Source organism: Oncorhynchus masou, chromosome 9 (assembly GCF_036934945.1).
Source record: "Oncorhynchus masou masou isolate Uvic2021 chromosome 9, UVic_Omas_1.1, whole genome shotgun sequence".
Taxonomy (NCBI): domain Eukaryota; kingdom Metazoa; phylum Chordata; class Actinopteri; order Salmoniformes; family Salmonidae; genus Oncorhynchus; species Oncorhynchus masou.
Window position 1 is genome coordinate 57,073,832 of NC_088220.1, and position 20,583 is coordinate 57,094,414.

Sequence of the window (20,583 nt, forward strand, 5' to 3'; positions counted from 1 at the left end):
TTGATCTAAAATTCCCTTTATTTTTTTAATCAAACGTAACCTAACGTTTTGAGGACGCAATGTAAACATCAAAGCTATACTGAATGGGCTATTATTAATCCACTCTGCCAAGTGTTATTAGGCTACTGTAATTAGGACACTCCTTGGGTCGCTGCCAGAGTACAGGCGAAAATTCAGAATAGACCCTGTGCACTCTGCACGTAACTGCTTTTTATACACAAAACGAGGCAGCAGACATCATTTGTGAGTTTCTGGGGGCGGGGAGGAGGGAGCGCCCGCGACCACACTGCTCACAATAATAATCGGTTGTCGTCTATTAGTTATCTTTCTCCACCGCTCGCTACAGTACCGTAGACTGGATCTGAAAACCAATGTAATCCTGAATCATGGCTGCAAAAGAGGATCTCTACAGCAAAATCATCCCGCGAAGACTTCGGCCGAAAGTACCTGGCACTGTGAAATATGGATCGAATTTGGACGTCCTCTTATCGATGGGTTTCCCCAAAGCCAGGGCGTAAGTAGGCTACTGTGTATAACACGCTCCACTGACACTTTATCAGAGTCACTCGTAGAGGTGGACACTAGCGCTTTGGGTACAGTTTGGCATTTGTTAAAATTACAATTTATATTTGGTTAAAAATGCAATGTTTTCTGACGCGCTGTCGTATTTCACCTATAAGGCAATGTATTGATCCCCATATTCTTTCTCACCATGTGCAATTGGTTGGCAGCGTCCTACTTTTCCTCATTACCAGAAACTCTCACACAATATGGACTCAGGGGTAATGGGTAGGCATAACATAGTAAACGAAAATCCTGGACACTCAAATTAGTATGATATGTTGCGTTTGGTATGGTATTAATTTGTTGATCCATTTTGTATGATGTGTTACGAATTGCACTTCGTATGATAAACTATATATACAAAAATATGTGGACACCCTTTCAAATTAGTCGATTCGGCTATTTCAGCCACCCCGTTGCTGAGCACACAACCATGCAATCTCCATAGACAAACACTGGCAGTAGAATGGCCTTACTGACGTGGCACTGTCGTAGGATGCCACCTTTCCAACAAGTCAGTTCTCAAATTTCTGCCCTGCTAGAGCTGCCCCGGTCAAATGTATGTGCTGTTATTGTGAAGTGGACACGTCTAGGAGCAACAGGCGAGAAGTGGTAGGCCACACAAGCTTACAGAACAGGACTGCTGAGTCCTGAAGCGCATAGCTCGTACAAATCGTCTGACCTCGGTTGCATCACTCACTACTGAGTTCCAAACTGCCTCTGGAAGCAACTTCAGCACAATAACTGTTTGTCTGGAATGTCATGAAAGGGGTTTCCATGACTGAGCAGCCACACACAAGCCTAAGATCACCATGGACATTGCCAAGTGTTGGCTGGAATGGTGTAAATCTCGTCGCCATTGAACTGGAAGCTGTTATAGCAGCAAAGGGGGACCAACTCCATATTAATGCACATGACTTTGGAAAGAGATGTTCAATTAGCAGGTATTCACATATGTTGGGTCATATAGTCTATGTGAACTGCAATTCGTACAATATGTTACAAATTTGCAATAAGTACAGTGCCTTCAGAAACTTCACACCCCTTGACTTTTCCCACATTTTGTTGTTTTACAGCATTCATTTAAAATGGATTCAATTTAGATTTTGTGCCACCTGCCAACACACATTACCCCATAATGTCAGTGAAAAATGTAAAGCTGAAATGTCTTGTGTTCAACCCCTCTATTATGTGGCAGGTAGCCTAGTGGTTGGAGTGGGGGGCGGGAGCAGGTAGCCTAGTGGTTGGAGGGGGCGGGGGCAGGTAGCCTAGTGGCTGGAGGGGGCGGGGGCAGGTAGCCTAGTGGTTGGAGGGGGGGGGGGCAGGTAGCCTAGTGGTTGGAGGGGGGGGCAGGTAGTCTAGTGGTTGGAGGGGGCAGGTAGCCTAGTGGTTGGAGGGGGTGGGGGCAGGTAGCCTAGTGGTTGGAGGGGGTGGGGGCAGGTAGCCTAGTGGTTGGAGGGGGGGCAGGTAGCCTAGTGGTTGGAGGGGGGCAGGTAGCCTAGTGGTTGGAGGGGGGGGGGTGCAGGTAGCCTAGTGGTTGGAAGGGGGTGGCAGGTAGCCTAGTGGTTGGAGCGTTGGGCCGGTAACTAAAAGTTTCCTGGACTGAATCCCTGAGCTGACAAGGTAGAAATCTGTTGTAGGCCGTCATTGTAAATAATAATTTGCTCTTAACTGAATTGCAAAGTTAAATAAAGGTAAATAATAAATGGCAGGCCTAAAGTTCAGGAGTAAAAATGGACTTACTCTGTATGTAATAATAGTCTTTTTTGCACATGCTTTTTGAATGACTACCTCATTTCTGTACCCCACACGTACAATTATCTGTCAGGTCTCTCAGTCGAGCAGTGAATTTTAAACACAGATTTAACCACAAATACCAGGGAGGTTTTTCAGTGCCTCACAAAGAAGGGTACCTATTGGTAGATGGGTAAAACAAAAAACAGACATTAAATATCCCTTTTGAGCATGGGGAAGTTATTAATTACACTTTGGATGGTGTATCAATACACCCAGTCACTACGAAGATACAGGTCGTCCTTCCTAACTAACCGCTCAGGAATTTCACCATGAGGCCAATGGTGACTTTAAAACAGTTACAGAGTTTAATGGCTGTGATAGAACACTGAGGACTCCAATACTAACCTAAATATAAGGAAGCCTGTGCAGAATGAAAATATTCCAAAACATGCATCCTGTTTGCAATAAGGCACTAAAGTAAAACTGCTGAAAATATGGCAAAGACATAAAATGTATGTCCTGAATACAAAGCGTTATGTTTGGGACAAATCCAACACAACACTGAGTACCACTCTTCATATTTTCAAGCATGGTGGTGGCTGCATCATGTTATGTGTATGCTCTTTATCTTAAAGGACTAGGGAGTTTTAAGTAACAGCCTGGTCTCATAGACTAGACGTAACAGTCCGGGCCACTCAAATTAGTATGATATGGTAGCCCTTTCCACACGTACCACGTACGTGTTAAAAATGGTGGATTTGGGCACTAAAAAGCACCTAAATTAGAACTTAGTGGCTGCTACACATGTCAGAGCTCTGGCTCTGCTCTTCACAGCGCTGTATGGGTTTTACAAGCAGCCCATGAGTCATTTCATGTGACCACTAACGGTTGATTAAAAAACAAAATCCTAGAAAATCAAGACAAACAACCAACACCATTAAAACAAGCAATCCAAAGATTGCGTGTTCGAATCTCATCGCAGACAACTATAGCAGTTTAGCTAATTAGCAACTTTGCAACTACTTACAACTTTCTAACTAACCCTTCCCCTTCCCCTAACCTTAACCCTTTAACTTGTCTATTAAACTTAACGCCCAACCCCTAGTTTAGCGAACATTAGCCACAACAGTTCGGAATTCATAACGTATCATACGTACTGCAAATTCGGGATATATTTGTACAAATTGTAATTTGTAACATATTATACAAATTGTAATTTGTGACATTAAATGGATTCACAAATGAATACATAAAATACCAAATGTAACATATCATACTAATTAGAGTTTCCTGGATTTTCATTTACTATATTACATCTATCAATGAGTCCAGGTTGTAAGTAACCTCCTGTCTATGTAACCATACAAGAGAGAGAGGATATGGATCATGCTCAATCTGATCTGAATGGACTGACTGTTCTTGATGTGACCAAATTACTGCAGCACAATGTACAACTGTTATGTCAGCTGGGTCCTCACTAGGGGAGACTCACAGACAGACCCACCATGTAAGGAAGCAGTTTTCCTAATGTCACCATTATAGAGAGTAAATACATTGTTAACTTTTAAACCTACATCAATTGCATCATTTCTATGTGATCAGGATCACAACCCACATCCTTTTTCAGTAAAAATAATAAATGTGCTTCCCAGTGGTTATGATCATAGTTAAGTCCTGGTCTCAAGTCTGTATTATCTCCAAGACATTGAGGTCAGATGTCATAGGGAGTCTGTTGTTACTTACATGCTGAATGGACACAGACGGTACGCATGCACACACACACACACACACACACACACACACACACACACACACACACACACACACACACACACACGTCAGAAGGAATGCCTCGAGGCTCCCTTTGTCAGCAGAGAAAGAAAGAACGAAAGAAAGAGGGAGAGAGAGAGAATGCCTAGATGCTGTGAGAGACGCCACAAGCTCTTTTACATTGGAAAGCCCGTGACTGCTTGCCCTGACAGAGCAAGTTATGAATAGCATCTTCCTCCCTCTCTCAAGTATTGACCCCCTACATTTCCTGACCGACTTAAAGGGACATGCCCTAGGAGATTTGTCATGTCCGCCTGCCACCAATGTCACTGACTAGCGTTTTTGATTCAGGGAGGGGGACAATGCAGATGGGGAACAAAGCTGGGTTAGCATCGACAGACATTTACTAGAACCTCTCTGATGGGAGGAACCACAGTAGCTACAGTGTGTGAGAGAGATCACTGAGGAGTGAAAGAGCAAAAGCAATGTACCGAATAACATCTGGGATGTTGAAACCCACAGTCACGAGGTGCAGTTTTTCAGACTTGCTTTCTGCACATAGTCATTTTGCCAAACATACAACCCTTCAGCAGGGTTTTTATTCCAGTTGTAACCAGGGGTGCGTGGTGTGCACTCCCAAAACAAGGATAAATATAGCTGCAAGCAGCCATTCACTCTTTGGCCCTATAGCTCCACCATCAAGACAAATTGGCCACATTTCCCTTGGATGAGCTACTCGAACACCATCATTCAGTTTGCTGACGACACAACGGTGGTAGGCCTGATCACTGCCAACGTTGAGACAGCCTATAGGGAGGAGGACAGAGACCTGGCAGTGTGGTGCCAGGACAACAGCCTCACTCTCAATGTGAGCAAGACAAAGGAGTTGATCGTGGACTATAGGAAAAGGAGGGCTGAACAGGCCCCCATTAACATCGACGGGTCTGAAGTGGAGCGGGCTGAGAGTTTCAAGGTCCTTGGTGTCCACATCACCATCACTATCATGGTCCAAACACACCAAGACTGTTGTGAAGAGGGCATGACAACACCTTTACCCCCTCAGGAGACTGAAAAGATTTGGCATGGGTCCCCAGATCATCATAAAGTTATCCAACTGCACCATCGAGAGCATCTTGACCAGTTGCATCACCGCCTGGTATGGCAACCATCTGACCATAAGGCGCGAAAGAGGGACCTATGTACTGACCTTTCAATTGCTTGTTATAGCGCCACCATCTCGCCAATTGGCATGGCATTGCATGAGAGCGTGGCCCATGGGCCTTTACCATTATGCCAAGTTGCACCCTCCTTGGCCTTGCCATTTCACTGGAATTCACATCTTTGACTAAATCCACAGAGAACCAAAATAATACACGCCTACAAATACAACACAGCTTCGCTGCTTGAACCCCTAATGTATATGCATTATTTAGGGCACCCCCAAGAGCCAATGATTTGACCCTGTACTTGAGGCTACTCGGTTGGTTCTGTAGAGACACTGAGACTCCGTATACTGGTGTAGTTGTTGTGTCTAATGTACAACTCTGCCCTTAGGGGGAAAAGCCCTCTCTCATTTCACTTCAATGTCTGTTTGGTGTTAGTTCCTTTTGATTTGGTTGATAGTAAATGATGCACTCAACATACAACACAAGAATAGAGGGTATAAAACAATGACCAGAGGGTATGAAACAATGGCCAGAGGGTATGAAACAATGACCAGAGGGTATGAAACAATGACCAGAGGGTATGAAACAATGACCAGAGGGTATAAAACAATGACCAGAGGGTATGAAACAATGACCAGAGGGTATGAAACAATGACCAGAGGGTATGAAACAATGACCAGCGGGTATGAAACAATGACCAGAGGGTATGAAACAATGACCAGAGGGTATGAAACAATGACCAGATACCCTATTTTCTGCCACTGACTGACATCATTATCCCAGTCTACAAACGAATCACTCTTTTGGTTTGCATTTACATCAAGGGTTCAAATCAATACAGCCTCGGAGATGCTTTTGTCAACTGCTGCCCTTGAGGTTTGTCGTTTCTCCCTCTGTATCTGCTAAGACTAACTAAAACAGTGTTAATTAATTGGAACACGGGACAGAGTTGAGCCCTGGTATGGTTTTGATTTTTGATTTGATTTATTAGGATCCCCATTAGCTGACACCAATGGCGACAGCTAGTCTGGAATGGCACATGATTCTTCTAAAGGCCTCCCTCGCACATATATTTAGTAAGACATAACCTATACAGTGTCTTTATAACAATACATTTACTCTATATCTATATTCTGTATGTACTGTATGTCTTATCATGTGCTGATGATTATATTTACTCCAAGGAAAAGCTGGAAAAGGTGTATAATATCTCATTATTCTGCACGTGACTCTTTTCCAGGGATGTTCACCACACATATCCTGTGTCGTAGTAAATGCGGCGTTCAGCAGTTAGCTACGCTCACCGCATAATCCAAAATTGCAATGCACTGCAGCTTCCAGGGATATTTCTAGCACATACGATTTGGTTTAGCGCAGGCAAACACTGCTTTTGAGATCTCTGAACATTGCAGCGTAGTGGTAAAAGCGTCACAGTATGCTACGAATGCTGTCTCAGCACATTTCCCCCTGTTTCTGAGCAGTTTAGTTTATACTTTTTAAAAAAAATAACTCTCCACACCTCTGTAATGTTCTGAGTATTTGCCGGGGAGGTTTGTGGAAAATTGTGTAAATATGCTGGTCCCTATGTGCTGTTCCCGCCTTGCCTTCTGCTGTGATGATGAGGGGGACTTTGTGAGGCTGAGGCAGCAGTAAGCCATATCTGTTAGCTGTGGCTGGAAAGTCTGAAGCATTGGAACATGTGTGGACAACACAGGGGCTGACACAGTGGAACCTGTCTACTTTCAAGGAGATTGCTGTCGCCGCCTCCCCCTTCTTCTGGCAGCAACATTGGATATAGAAGAACACTTTTATTATCCACGATGACAAAAGATGATGGAAATGTTTTATTTTTTTTAATGTTTTTTTTTCAGGTCATTTTCTCTGTCTTTGAAATAGTTTTGTAAATGAGAGTTCCTTGGATTGCTTTGTTTGACTTGCCAGTCGGGTTCAAATGTTTACCACTGGAGCCTTCAGGCATTTCATCATACATATTCAAATTCTAAGAGCCGATGTTAAGTTTACAGGTCCACTTTGCACTAACGCTGCATTAACGCCACATCGCTGTCGCTCTCTATCAGGAGGATCATGCTCGGATGTGTACATGTCATGTGTTTCCTTCCTATGAGAGTTACATTACTGAAGATAACCCTCATGTCCCTCATGCCTTTCAAAATGCTGTCTGGAAACTCAGGGCACCAGATAATGTAATCATTGTTCTCCAACATCACACATCAGGACGAGTTAAAGAGGCTATACAGAACATTTGGATAGAAATATTGTCCTGAAATGACCTCAATTGGCCAGCAAGTGGCACACCTCCCCACACCCATGAGCAAAAATTATTTGATTAAAACTATGAATTAATGTGGTTTCATGAGATAAGAAATTGATTCATATTATATCATGAACCTCAGCCAAGATTGAAGCCAAAATTGAACGTAAACTATTAGCAAACAACTAAACCTCCATAGTGTATCTTTTCTCTGTCCAGATGCTCAGATACCAAATCATGTCGTCATTGTTGTCTCCAATATCAATCAGTAGGGTCAGTTAAGAAGTCTCTTCTTCAAAATCCCATGGGTGACCTGCACAAAGGCAGAAGTGTGCCAGTCTGCTCTCCTCAATACTGCCTATTGTCTCTCCAGGCTGACGACTTTGACGAGGCCTGGCCACAGTTGCTGACATACCCGCAGGTGCCCGCCTTGGCATATTTTGGGACTGGCAGCTGTGCTCCTTCTGTCCCCTCTGCTACTAGTACCGTCTCTGCCCCTCTCTCTCAGTCCCCGTGGCCTGCGAGGCAGCTGTTGTTTGCATTAACGCATACGGGGCTCGTTCAGTGTTGCATCTGTTCAGTGACGCCACTAGCGACAGACCACTTGGAGCTTTGCAGTAGACACATGGGAGACCAAGCACATATACAGTCCAGCCTTTTTGTCCCTTCCCCTCACACAGGCATGAGCAGCAGCAGAGCTAATCCTGTTTGGAAATGTGTGGATGCAATTTGGTCTGTTGGTAATTGCTTTTTTGCTAGCCGTCCTTTTCCCCCCTTTATATATTTGACTGTGTGTGTGTGCGTGTGTGCGTGTGTGTGTGTGCGTGTGTTTAGTTGTGGCCGGGCCATATGTGTCAGTGCTACCTTTGCCAGAACTGCGACAGCCAATCCAAGAGCTAGTGTCCTTCCAGCCTCATGCTTCCAGCCTCATGCTTCCAGCCTCATGCTTCCAGCCTCATGCTTCCAGCCTCATGCTTCCAGCCTCATGCTTCCAGTCTCATGCGGCATCCCATCCCATGTTGATTGGGTCCAAATGATCAGAAATGAAATCACAATGGATGCACTTTTATATGATGACAGTGCGTGAATGATGAAATGATTACATCAAAATGCATTTGCCCTCATACTGTGTGCCTATGCAATGATATTCTGATGCCCATATGTGAGGCACACTACTTTATCATTTTTATGTAAACAGTACATGGCTACTCTATGTATGCTGGTAATATTGTTATACATATTTTATGTCCAGCACACTGTATCCAGCTTTCACCTACCGCCCCACTAACAATGTGAAAAACAAAGGTGTGTACCAACCCAGAGTCAAAAACAACTCACTGGAGAAACAGCAATGTGTTTTATAGCCTAAATAATGCCATTAGTTACAAAGATACCCTTGTTTTCTGTGTCCGTAGAATAGGCACTGAACCAGAGGTGGTTTCTTGGCTCTGTGGTAGAGCTGTAATGACAAGGAAAGTGTGTTTGAGGCTTTGTTTGGCAAGCACAAGGTACTTACAGTTGTGGGGCATCTTTTACGGGCTGTGGCTGTGCACACTGTCTTTCTGAACTCGATGGTTCATTTCTGAACTGGATGGTTCCTTCCTTAACCAGTAGTCTCTTCATCTGATTTGTATCAAATAGGCTAGCATTTGAATGTATAACACATGCCATATGTACAGATGCGTTCCTATTTTTATACAGCAGTTCCCTTACTAAGAAAATAAGCAAGAGTATCTATTTAACACCGTAACAGACAATAGAGACATGCAACAGCATTTGATTTTAAATCCATGTGTATTAGAGTGGTGTTCTACTGTATGAATGGTTGTGTTCCTATATTCATGTTAAGAAGTTCAACAGTAGCCCCTTCTCAATGTTATATATTTGGAATACTACATAGTTAAGGACAATTTTTGTCTGGGTCAAATTGTTTGACCACCGTTGTGTGTACCCCTGTTTTGTGGTCACTGGTTTTGTGGAGACACAAATTGGCACCAACTACATTAGTAGATATAATGAGGCAAGAGAAACACTTTTGTGAATCGTTTGGCAGTTTATGGATGACAGCTTTGTGAGAAAAAAAACCCTCACAAATAATTAGAGCATAATTGTAGCACGGTAGATGATTGCAGTCAGTGTGGTAGAGCACAGTGGGGGAATTTTGTCTGAACAGTAAGTCTTTCATTTACCCCTCGAGTCTTCCTCTAGACATCAATGAAATGCATAATGAGAGGAAAACACAGCAGAGAATTAGTCGTCAGTAAAAGGGATTACAATATTCTACATTGACACGTTGTTATTAATAATAATGTCTGTGTGTACGTGACTGCCTGCCTGCGGGAATGTGTGTAAGCCACAGTGCAATGATAAGTGTTATTCCAATGTTACAATGCCGTTTAAATTGGTTCAAATTTAATTCAATTCAACCTCTAACTTTCAATTCAAAACACATCTTCTTCACAGCTCCTGTGAGTTGATCAACAAAGACCTCTCTCAAGGTATTATACAACTTCCTTGTGTTTCTGTTTGGCTGTCTGAGTGTAGAGGCAGGCAGACACATAGCGGTTGTAACAATGGACAGGAAAACATGACAAATCTGATTGGTTCTATTAATGTTAGGAGGACGGAATTCTCCCCCCATCACAGCACAATACTGGGGGAAACAAAGTCTCCTAGGACAAATACAGTCTTCCGTGAATAGAACAAAGCAGTAGAGAGAGAGAGCGAGAGAGAGAGAGAGAGCGAGAGAGAGAGAGCGAGAGAGAGAGAGAGATAGAGAGAGAGAGATAGAGAGAACAACTGTTGTCAGACAATGAGGTGGGGACATTGAATATCCAAAAATCTTCTAGCATACAGACAACTTTCATTTGAGCCTTCCCATTGCTCCAATCATCCCCCACTGAGATAGCCAGAGTTATAAAGTGAAAGCACCTTTTCACACATTTTTATAATAGATTTCACTCGTCTGTTACAGACCGGCTATAATAAATATGAACTCAACCTCCATTCTCTTTAGTTCACCAATTTCCAGCAATACAGTTGTCTATTTTATAGTGCAGTAATGCTCAGTGTGTCACCCTTTTGAAAACAGATAAGTGCCAGAGAGAGATAGATCAGAAATATCTCAGGCACTTCATTTAAGGCTTGGCCATTCCATGCAGTGTCTGCATTTGTGGCTTTTTTCCTTCCTTCCTGATGAATCATGTGTCATGTGACATCACACTGTCTGTCTGCTGCCCTGGTTGGCCAAGAGTAGACTGGGAGGAGAAGAAGCCAGGGGGAATAATCATAAACGCAGTAGCATTCTGAGCTGTAAATATTACATGGGAAGGCTTTAGTGCACATGGTAACTTTGGAATTGAACAAGGGCCCTGTTTGAATATTTAAGAAATACATCCTTTCCCTACTCCTTTCGTTGACTTAGGCCATGATTCGATACCAGGTGCGTTATAAAGCAGCACACTAGACAGCTGACAGTCCACCTTTTAAAAGTCATTTCCTCCACATTTGAGGAGATCGCATTCATGATAAACACTGGAAATATCGGCTCAAACATTTACTTACCTTTTAAAAGGCGTATTGTCAGCTGTCTATTGTGCTGCCCGATGAAAGCGTGACCCTGAGTTGAAACGCAGCCTTAATGCCCTATATTGCTATTGCTGTCTGAGCCTGGCCTGATCACCTTGACATTTCATCGTCTCCTTGTTCATCTTGTGGTCTTCACAACACCTTTTAGGTATCAATTGTTCCTTATGATTCAGTCTTTCAACACATGGAAATAAAGTGACTAAAGTTCAGCTTAAAGGCTGACTAAACCCCTGGTTTCCTCAGCTTCATAGTGAATTATTTGTCAGAACCTTTGGACAATATTAGTCATTGTCTCCATGTGTACTTGTTTTTGTGCCCCAGTATGTGAGTCGTCACACGTTGTGTTTGGCAGACAGAGTAAACGTACATTTCTCTGCAGTGCTGCATAAGGACGTATTAGTTATTTTGTACACCTCAAAAACACACACGCACACACACACATACACACGGCGTACTACACATTACGTACACGAGTGAGCTGATTGTGGGGGCGTCCTGCTTAGTGCCTTGTCTGTTCCTCTTCCTGTCTGGAGAAGCTCACAGGATCTCTCTCACTTTCATAACGTAGTGGGCGTTAAAACATAGCGAGTGGTTTTCTCACCTTCAAGAATGTATAGTTTGTGTGATACAATCCTTTACAACCACTGAGTGTGATCTTAATAACATGCAATCCATGTAACACAAGGCGAAACAATCGACTGAAAAGTATGATATAGGTTGCATATTATGCTGCATTGTCAGTGGTATATCAATAGATTATGGAATGGTAGATTAACTATCTAGGCTGTAAGCATTTTACTATTAATAATGACAAATTGTTTTCCAATGCACATGCACTGTTTATTGTTTTGCAGGGTACTGAATAGTGATAGGGGGAACAATCGATCCAGTTATATATCGAGATATTATTGTTGATGATATATCGTATTGTATCATTTTGACAATATTATTTTGCACCAAACTCCAGTATTTCTCCTTCATAGCTTGTTTCCCCCATCTTCTGCTTTTTTTTAAAAAGGAGCCAATTTTGTTTTCAGCAATTTTATTTCCATGACTGATCAAAAAACGTGTTTTCTTATGGCTCTCTCTTGTCCCTCTGCCGCGGACACATGATGAGCAATATGTTTGGACATCAAATCGCAATAAAATAACAGTAATGAATTGCAATACACATCGATACGTGAGAATCGCTGTACACATCGTAGCGGGAGGTCCGTGGCAATTCCCAGCACGAGTACTGTGTGTGGGGTTCCATGGGTATAGAAATACACTAGAACAGATCATGATCAGCATGGACTGAGAGAAACTGACTTCCCATGTTGCTCAATACATTGTAGCTGAAGATGTATTTCTACGCTATTTGTTACAGTTATTATTGCACTACTCTCGGCACCCACAACCAAGCCACTAGATGTTTAAGGCTGTCACGAGAGATTTTTATCTTCAGTGCATTGGAAACCTATTCAGGCCCCTTGACTTGTTCCACATTTTGTTACGTTACAGCCTTATTCTAAAATGGATTCCATTGTTGTTGTTTTACTCATCAATCTACACACAATACACCATAATAACAAAGCAAATACAGGTTTGAGAATTTTTTGTAAAAAAAATGTATGACAAATCTCATTTACATAAGTATTCAGACCCTTTACTCAGTACTTTGTTGAAGCACCTTTGGCAGTGATTACAGTCTCGAGTCTTCTTGGGTATGACACTACCAGCTTAGCACACCTGTATTTGGGGAGTTTCTCCCATTCTTCTCTGCAGATCCTCTCAAGCTCTGTCAGGTTGGATGGGGAGCGTTGCTGCACGGCTATTTTCAGGTCTCTCCAGAGATGTTCGATCAGGTTCAAGTCTGGGCTCTGGCTGGGTCACTCAAGGACATTCAGAGACTTGTCCCGAAGCCACTCCTGCGCTGTCTTAGCTGTGTGTTTAGGGTTGTTGTCCTGTTGGAAGGGGAACCTTTGCCCAAGTCTGAGGTCCTGAGCGCTCTGGAGCAGAATCTTGCTGTACTTTGCTCTGTTAATCTTTCCCTTGATCTTGACTAGTCTCCCTGTCCCTGCTGCTGAAAAACATCCCCACACCATGATGCTGCCACCACCATACTTCAACGTAGGGATGGTGGCAGGTTTCCTCCATACATGATGCTTGGCATTCAGGCCAAAGAGTTCAATCTTGGTTTCATCAGACCAGAGAATCGTGTTTCTTATGGTCTGAGAGTCCTTTAGGTTCCTTTTGGCAAACTCCAAACAGGCTGTCGTGCCTTTCACTGAGAAGTGGCTCTGTCTGGTCGCTCTACCATAAAGGCGTAATTGGTGGAGTGCTGCAGAGATGATTGTCCTTCTAGAAGGTTCTCCCATCTCACAGAGGAACTCTGGAGCTCTGTCAAAGTGACCATTGGGTTCTTGGTCACCTTCCTGACAAAGGCCCTTATCCCCGAATGCTCAGTTTGGTCGGGCAGCCATCTCTAGGAAGAGTCTTGGTGGTTCCAAACTTCTTCCATTTAAGAGTGATGGAGGCCACTGTGTTCTTGGGGATCTTCAATGCAGCATATATTTCTGGGCCTCGACACAATCCTGTCTCGGAGCTCTACGGCAATTCCTTCAACCTCATGGCTTGGTTTTTGCTCTGACATGCACTGTCAACTGTGGGACCTTATATAGACTAGTTGCCTTACCAAATCATGTCCAATCAATTGGATTTACCACAGATGGACTCCAATAAAGTTGTAGAAATATCTCAAGGATGATCAATGGAAACAGGATGCAGGAGCTCAATTTCAAGTCTCATAGCAAAGGGTCTGAATACTTATGTAAATAAGGTATTTCTATTTTACATGTTTTATAAATTTGCAAAAATGTGTCATTATGGGGTATTGTGTGTAGATGTTTGTATCAATTTTAGAATAAGGCTGTAATGTAACAAAATGGGGAAAAAGAGAAGGGGTCTGAATACTTTACGAATGCACTGTATGATCTGAAGAGACTCCTAGAGAATGGTAACTTGGGGTATGGTGAGAAGGCTCTCACGGACGGTCTTCTACATTGATTTCCACCGTACTTTGATCAGTTGCAGACAACATTGTGTGTTTTGAAATGCATTATATTTATTTTGTTATTCCTAGATTGGACAAAAATGTAATTAGCTCGCAAAACAGAATGTTGTACAGCATCCCACCGGATCCAAACCTCTCGGTTCCCTTGAACCCAAACTCACAGAACAAAATGTAGTTGATTACAAGTGCACATGGACCTGTGGGAGTGTTGATCTCATGTGGTTGTAGGACAGATGTGATAGGTTGGGAAACTGCGAAGCAAGACATGGGTGTGTGGGAGTAATAGTGTAAATGAATACCTCATGATGAAGCTCTTCCATGCTACAGACACACAACAGTCTAATAACCCTTCAAATAGAATTCAAATACAGTCATAATGATATTCATTTGAAATCCATTTCTAAATTGACCCCAGCCCTGGTAAAACTAATTTACTGCTCAATAAAAAGTCTATTCTGGGAACTGTATTTATTGTAATAGCCCTAGGGGGGAATAAAGTTGAATTGAATTCAAATGAATTCAGGGAGCAGAAAAGACAGCAGTTAAGAGTCAGTTTCTTACACCATGTTTGTACTTGAGGTTGCTCTCATCCTGCTGTGGTGGACAACCACAGCACAACACAGCATAGCACAGCACAGCACAGCACAGCACAGCACAGCACAGCACAAGACAAGACAAGACAAGACAAGACAAGACAAGACAAGACAAGACAAGACAGGACAGGACAGGACAGGACAGGACAGGACAGGACAGGACAGGACAGGACAGGACAGGACAGGACAGGACAGGACAGGACAGGACAGGACAGGACAGGACAGGACAGGACAGGACAGCCTTCAGTGTCTCTGCCAACTTCGCCTACAATATGTTCACATGTGGCCGGGATCTAGCAGTCACACTGTTTCTCTCTTCATTCCAGCCGTTCCCGTTGATTGCAAGGCGTATGATCTACACCTTTAAATACCAGTGACCGCAGCTTATTTTACACCTCGTTCAGATCTGAGAAAGACTGACCACGTTGTCCTCAGCTTATGTACTTCTGAGGCTTTTCCTGCCAGAAGCATATGAAGTGTGGATGGGGAAGCACTGCGATACTCTTGGGGGTTTCATTTCAGCGCAGCCCATAGACAGCCTGACAGGGAGAAGGCTCTCGCTACCTGTTTCAGGAGGTTGAACTGAGGTCTGTGCAGTTCACAGGGGATCTCTAGAACAGAGAGCAAGCCACAAGTCAAAAGCAGCTGGCTGTTTTATCCATTGCGGTCGGAACTATTCTGAGCTGAATGTAGCTGAACTCATACAACTGTGGCTTTTGTATGTATGATTGTGTTATGCACCTAACATATTCAGTTAGAGTGATGAGATCGCTACACCTCTCTGATTCACACTTGGTGCATAGGCCACATTTAGCTTCCACTCTTGGACAGGGCTTGTCATATACACAGATGTAGCAGAGGTGGTGTGGAAACAGACACAAAAATATATATTTATTTGTTTATTTATTTATGCTTTGGCCACAAATACAAGTACATGATAAGTCAACAAAATGATTGGTGTAAGAGTTAACAGAATAACAGAGATTTCCACTGGACAGTTACTTTAAAGACATACAAGTAGTAAACTATCCCACTTGAGTGGGAATTCTGTTGATAGGCCAGATGAATATAACAATGGCAGATATTGAGGATGAAGAGAAGGAGGAACGAGCGACCAGGGACTGTGTGGGATCCTCAGCGGAAGCACAGAGCTGTGGTTATTGACTTAAGTTTCTGTTTGCAGATTACATCTGAACAATCTCCCTTTTCAGCTGCGATGTCGTTCTTCCAGAGGACCTGGCACCTGGGGGTTCCCTCGGTGCTTCTGCTGGGGAAAGTGTGATGCAACACATCTCTGGGCCACTCTACCTCTGTTGCGTTGGAGTATGATGAAATATTGAAGATACACATGCACACATTGAGTTTGTTGTTCCTATGTATTTGCTCTCCCATACCCTTTTGACACTGTTGCGGTAATCTGTGTGCGGGTACAGAAGTCAGCTGAACTGGAGCAATATTGTGCCATTTGGTGCCAGACCACTTTTTAGTGCCCTGTCCAAACCAGACCTAGATCAGAGCCCTGAGACGCTCTGCATCCCTCCCGTTAGTCAGAAATGTACATAAGCATTTACATTGGAGAGGGTCTCTGCACCACCTGGTCTCACTACTAGTGTCCACCAGGTCTCGGAACTAGGTCCTCTCTTGTTCTCCACCACTGCGGGTGCCATGGAGATTATAGTCCCCAGAGTGGAAAATTGCATTAGCAATTTCCACTTGTTTTTCCCCCTTCCCTTGAGTAGTCTCTAATTAGATTCTGAGGGTCTAATAAGAATAATTTAATCAGCATGCTCCCTCCACTGCTTGTTAACCAGGCCTCCAGGTGCTGCCGGATTTAGGAAGCTGTCTCACAACGCAGTAGTAGAGGTAGTCATTTTGTCACATACTGTGCAGTCTGCCATTTTGGGGAGTGACTGAGCACGTGTGTCTATTTTCGTAGATGAATTGATTTTGACATTTGAAATGGCTGAGTGGAAATTATGTGAGGTGGGTTGTTTATTACACACCACTGTGTTTCAGTCACACTCATACAATATTGAGTAATCTCCTCCACCCTTTCTTCTTAAAACTGTATGATTAGCTTACCATAACTGTCCACTATATCAGACTGAACTGTTTAGGCCGTCATTGGAAATAAGAATTTGTTCTTAACTAACTTACCTAGTTAAATAAAAAATAAATATAATAATAATGGCTGTGCTAATCCTGCTAAACATACTCCCCATGACTAAAGATACAGCCACCAGGACTGTTTGAAGTCCACTGACTGCGGTCCTGACGGACAGCGCCGATGACCTGGAAGAGACAGCGGATACCGTCTCTGAGTACATCCGTTTCTGTGAGGATCTCGTTATTCCCAAAAAGAAAGGCAACATCTTCCCCAGTAATAAATCGTGGGTAACTCAGGAATTAAAAGAGCTTCTCAACCTGAAAAAGTGAGTGTTTAAATCATGTGGCAGTAACAAGGACAGGAAGAATATTCAGAGGCAACTCAAAAGCAAAATGAAAGAGTGCAAGGCAGAACAAAAAAATTAGAAAACCTTTTCAAGGACAAGGACAGTATGAATGGGAAGGGATACAAACCATCACAGGCTACAAGCCAAAGAGACAATGTATGACTGTCGAAAATGACCTTGCTTTTGCAAATGATTTGAACAGTTTTAATTGTAGTTTTTTAAAACCTTTATTTTACTAGGAAAGTCAGTTTAGAACAAATTCTTATTTTCAATGACAGCCTAGGAACAGTGGGTTAACTGCCTGTTCAGGGACAGAACGACAGATTTGTACCTTGTCAGCTCGGGGATTTGAACTTCCGACCTTCTGGTTACTGGTCCAACGCTCTAACCACTAGGCTACCCTGACGCCCTGTTTGACACGTGTGATTCTAAATCACAGCAGAAAGTGGCCTTGGACAGTATAGAAAGCATACCAGCTGTTGATATACAGATCTCTGTGAATGACATCAAGCAACACTTTCAATGTGTCAACCCACGAAAATCACATGGTCCTGACGGCGTCGGGACCAAGGCACTTCAGGCATGCGCAGACCAGCTCACATTACCATTCCAGAAGTTCTTCCAGCTGTCACTGAACAGTGGGATAATTCCAGACTCATGGAAGAAGTGGCTGATTTTCCCAATACCTAAAAACAACAGGCCAAACCAATTGGCACACTGCGCCTCCAGGGGTGTTGATTATGCGTTACTGGACATGCTGAACAATATCGACCAACATTTCGAAGCATGCATTTCGTGAACTCTACCTCAGTATTGCTTATTTACCACTGTGTGATTTGTGTCTCCCAAATGGCGCCCTTTTCCCTATATTGTGCGCTACTTTTGATGGGTTCCAATAGGCAATAGGGTGCCATTTGGGATATAGGTTTTGTCACTTATCTGAGACAAATAGGGAACAGAGATGGTCAAATAGGGAACAGAGATGGTCAACTCTGACCTTGTCCCTCTCGGTATGGCTATAAAGAGAAGTGAGATTCACCATATGGAGGCTATATATGCCTTCACCATACAACATCTCATTAAATATTTTAGTAACAATGTTACAATATACCATAAGTGGATGCAAATAAGGAAACTGCATACAAGCACTGGAATTAAAACCTTCAAAGGGAAGCATTGTAGCCATCACTGTTTTCCGTCTTTGCAGATTGAAGGCACTAGTATCAACAGGAGGCAGGAATGTACAGGCAGCATGTGACTGGTGAGTTCTAACACACACATACATACACTCCCAGAGATGACCCATGTTGAACTGTGATAATGTTATGGTAAGTGTGATGCTGCCCTCTGCTGTACTGCGTATGTGTGTACTCTTATTATTTAGCCAGGTGTGAATGACTATAATTCTTTCAAGGCTCACTGCAGTCAAAAACTAGATGTTCCTGTGTTTTATATATATTTCCACACTATGAGGTTGAAATGATACTGTGAAATTGTGAAAGTTATGATAATGCCCTTTTAGTGTACGAGCTGTTTGAAAAGACGGCCTGAGATGTCTGCTTGTTTTGGTAGGATGGAGTTTTGGCCTGCCTGGTGACATCCCCAGGTGGTAAATCTGTTAATAGACCAATAAGAAAGAGAGTTCCAAACCTTCCCCTACCTACTCAGACCACTCCCAGGCAGTCCGAGCTAAATTCTTGCTTGGCTGTTCCTAAGAAGCAATTTTTTTGCTTTGTTTTCAATTAAAATTGTCAAAAGTAATCACAGTAAGGTACTTAATTGTTTCCCAGAAATGATTTTATATTGAGATAAAAAAAACAGCTACATTGGAGCCCCCCCACCCCCACCCATCTTCTACCTCAGTCATTGTTAAGCCTCCTCCTCCTCCTGCTCTTCCTCAGGCTGTTCTCCCATGTGGATGACCCCTTCCTGGATGACCCGTTGCCCAGAGAGTACGTCCTGTACCTGCGCCCCAGCGGACCCCTGCAGAATCAGCTCCATCACTTCTGGCAGCAGTCCCGAGTCTCCTGCGGAAAGAACAAGGCCCACAACATCTTCCCCCACATCACACTCTGCCAGTTCTTCATGGTGAGCCCAGGGGGAAATGACACGCCTCACGGTCATACATCAACACATGGATGCTCCTCTAATTCAGCTCACCATGAAGTATTATGATTATGTTACTTAACATTGACGTATGACTCTTTGTTTTAACATTTCAATTGAACCTACACTCACAAAGGTGTTCTTTGGCTGTCCCAATAGGAGAACCCTTTAAAAAACGCTAATTGGTTCCAGATAGAACCCTTTTGAGTTCCACGTAGAACCCTCTGTTAAAAGGGTTCTACACAGAACCCCAAATAGTTCTAACTGTAACCAAAAAGGTTTCTACCTGTAACTGAAAAGGGTTCTCCTATGGGGACTGTGAAGAACCCTTTTGTAACCCTTTTTTCTAAGTGTGTATTTATCCAGGAAGTCCCATTGAGGTCAAGAGACTGTATCATCTGTCTAGTACGGGCCAGTTTCCCAGACACAGATGAATCCTAGTCCCGGACAAAAACGTGCTTTTAATGGCAATTCTCAATTGAAGTCCAGGACTAGACTGTCTGTGTTTGGAGAACTGGCACTATTGTTGATGTACGACTCAGTGTTTGTGTGGTACTCAGACTCTACCCTGACCCCCAGTGTGCAGACAGCAAGGTGGACGCCCTGTTGGAGGCCCTGCAGGCCACGGTGGACCAATGGAGGGGTCGTTTCCCTAGCCCCCTGCCCCTGGAGCTCTACACCTCCTTCAACTTCATAGGCCTCTTTGTTGAGGAGCAGATCGCAGAGGTCCTCAAGCAGTTTGCTGCTGACTTTGCTTCCGAGGCTGCCAGAAAAGCTGGTAGGGACTCTCTCTGCCTGTGACACCTGGACACACACCCAATCTTCAGAATGCATGCACTCAGCTCTCCAGAATATTCTCAGCTGTCTCCTGCCAATTGTTGTACATTAATTGTTTCATTGTGTGAATTGTTGGTCCTTTGATTTTTGATTTTTTATCAATCGACATTACATATGTAACCAGTGGGCCTAGTAAATGTAGCATTAATCTGCTTCATTTGGTTACATACATTTCTGTTAATGCATGTATTACAGTAATTTACTGCTCTCATTCTCAGAGTGGAAACGTTGTTTGCAGAGTTCACAACCTGCTACACTTGTGAGAAACAAGTTTTGGTTTATTTGATAACCATCATTTAGGAGTTTTGTCAATTTTTTCATTGACTTTTGTTTGGTGTGCTCCGTGTGAACAATGAGCATGTGTGTGGTTTCTCTGGTCTGATAACGTTGAGGGCGAGCACACGCCTGAGCACGCAACCTGCTGAGTTGATACAATGTTGCA

General features: G+C 43.3%; 1 protein-coding gene across 1 annotated transcript in view; it reads left to right on the top strand.

The window, feature by feature from the left end:
• The first annotated feature begins 264 nt into the window (after window positions 1-264).
• The window catches only part of LOC135546300 (ubiquitin-associated and SH3 domain-containing protein B-like), a 40,719-nt gene continuing 20,400 nt past the window's right edge, over window positions 265-20,583 (top strand). Inside the window, exons 1-4 of the mRNA XM_064974630.1 lie at window positions 265-514; window positions 18,406-18,459; window positions 19,100-19,286; window positions 19,884-20,082. Coding sequence (XP_064830702.1) covers window positions 387-514; window positions 18,406-18,459; window positions 19,100-19,286; window positions 19,884-20,082 — 568 coding nt within the window. The 5' untranslated portion in view covers window positions 265-386. The remainder of the gene's footprint in view (window positions 515-18,405; window positions 18,460-19,099; window positions 19,287-19,883; window positions 20,083-20,583) is intronic.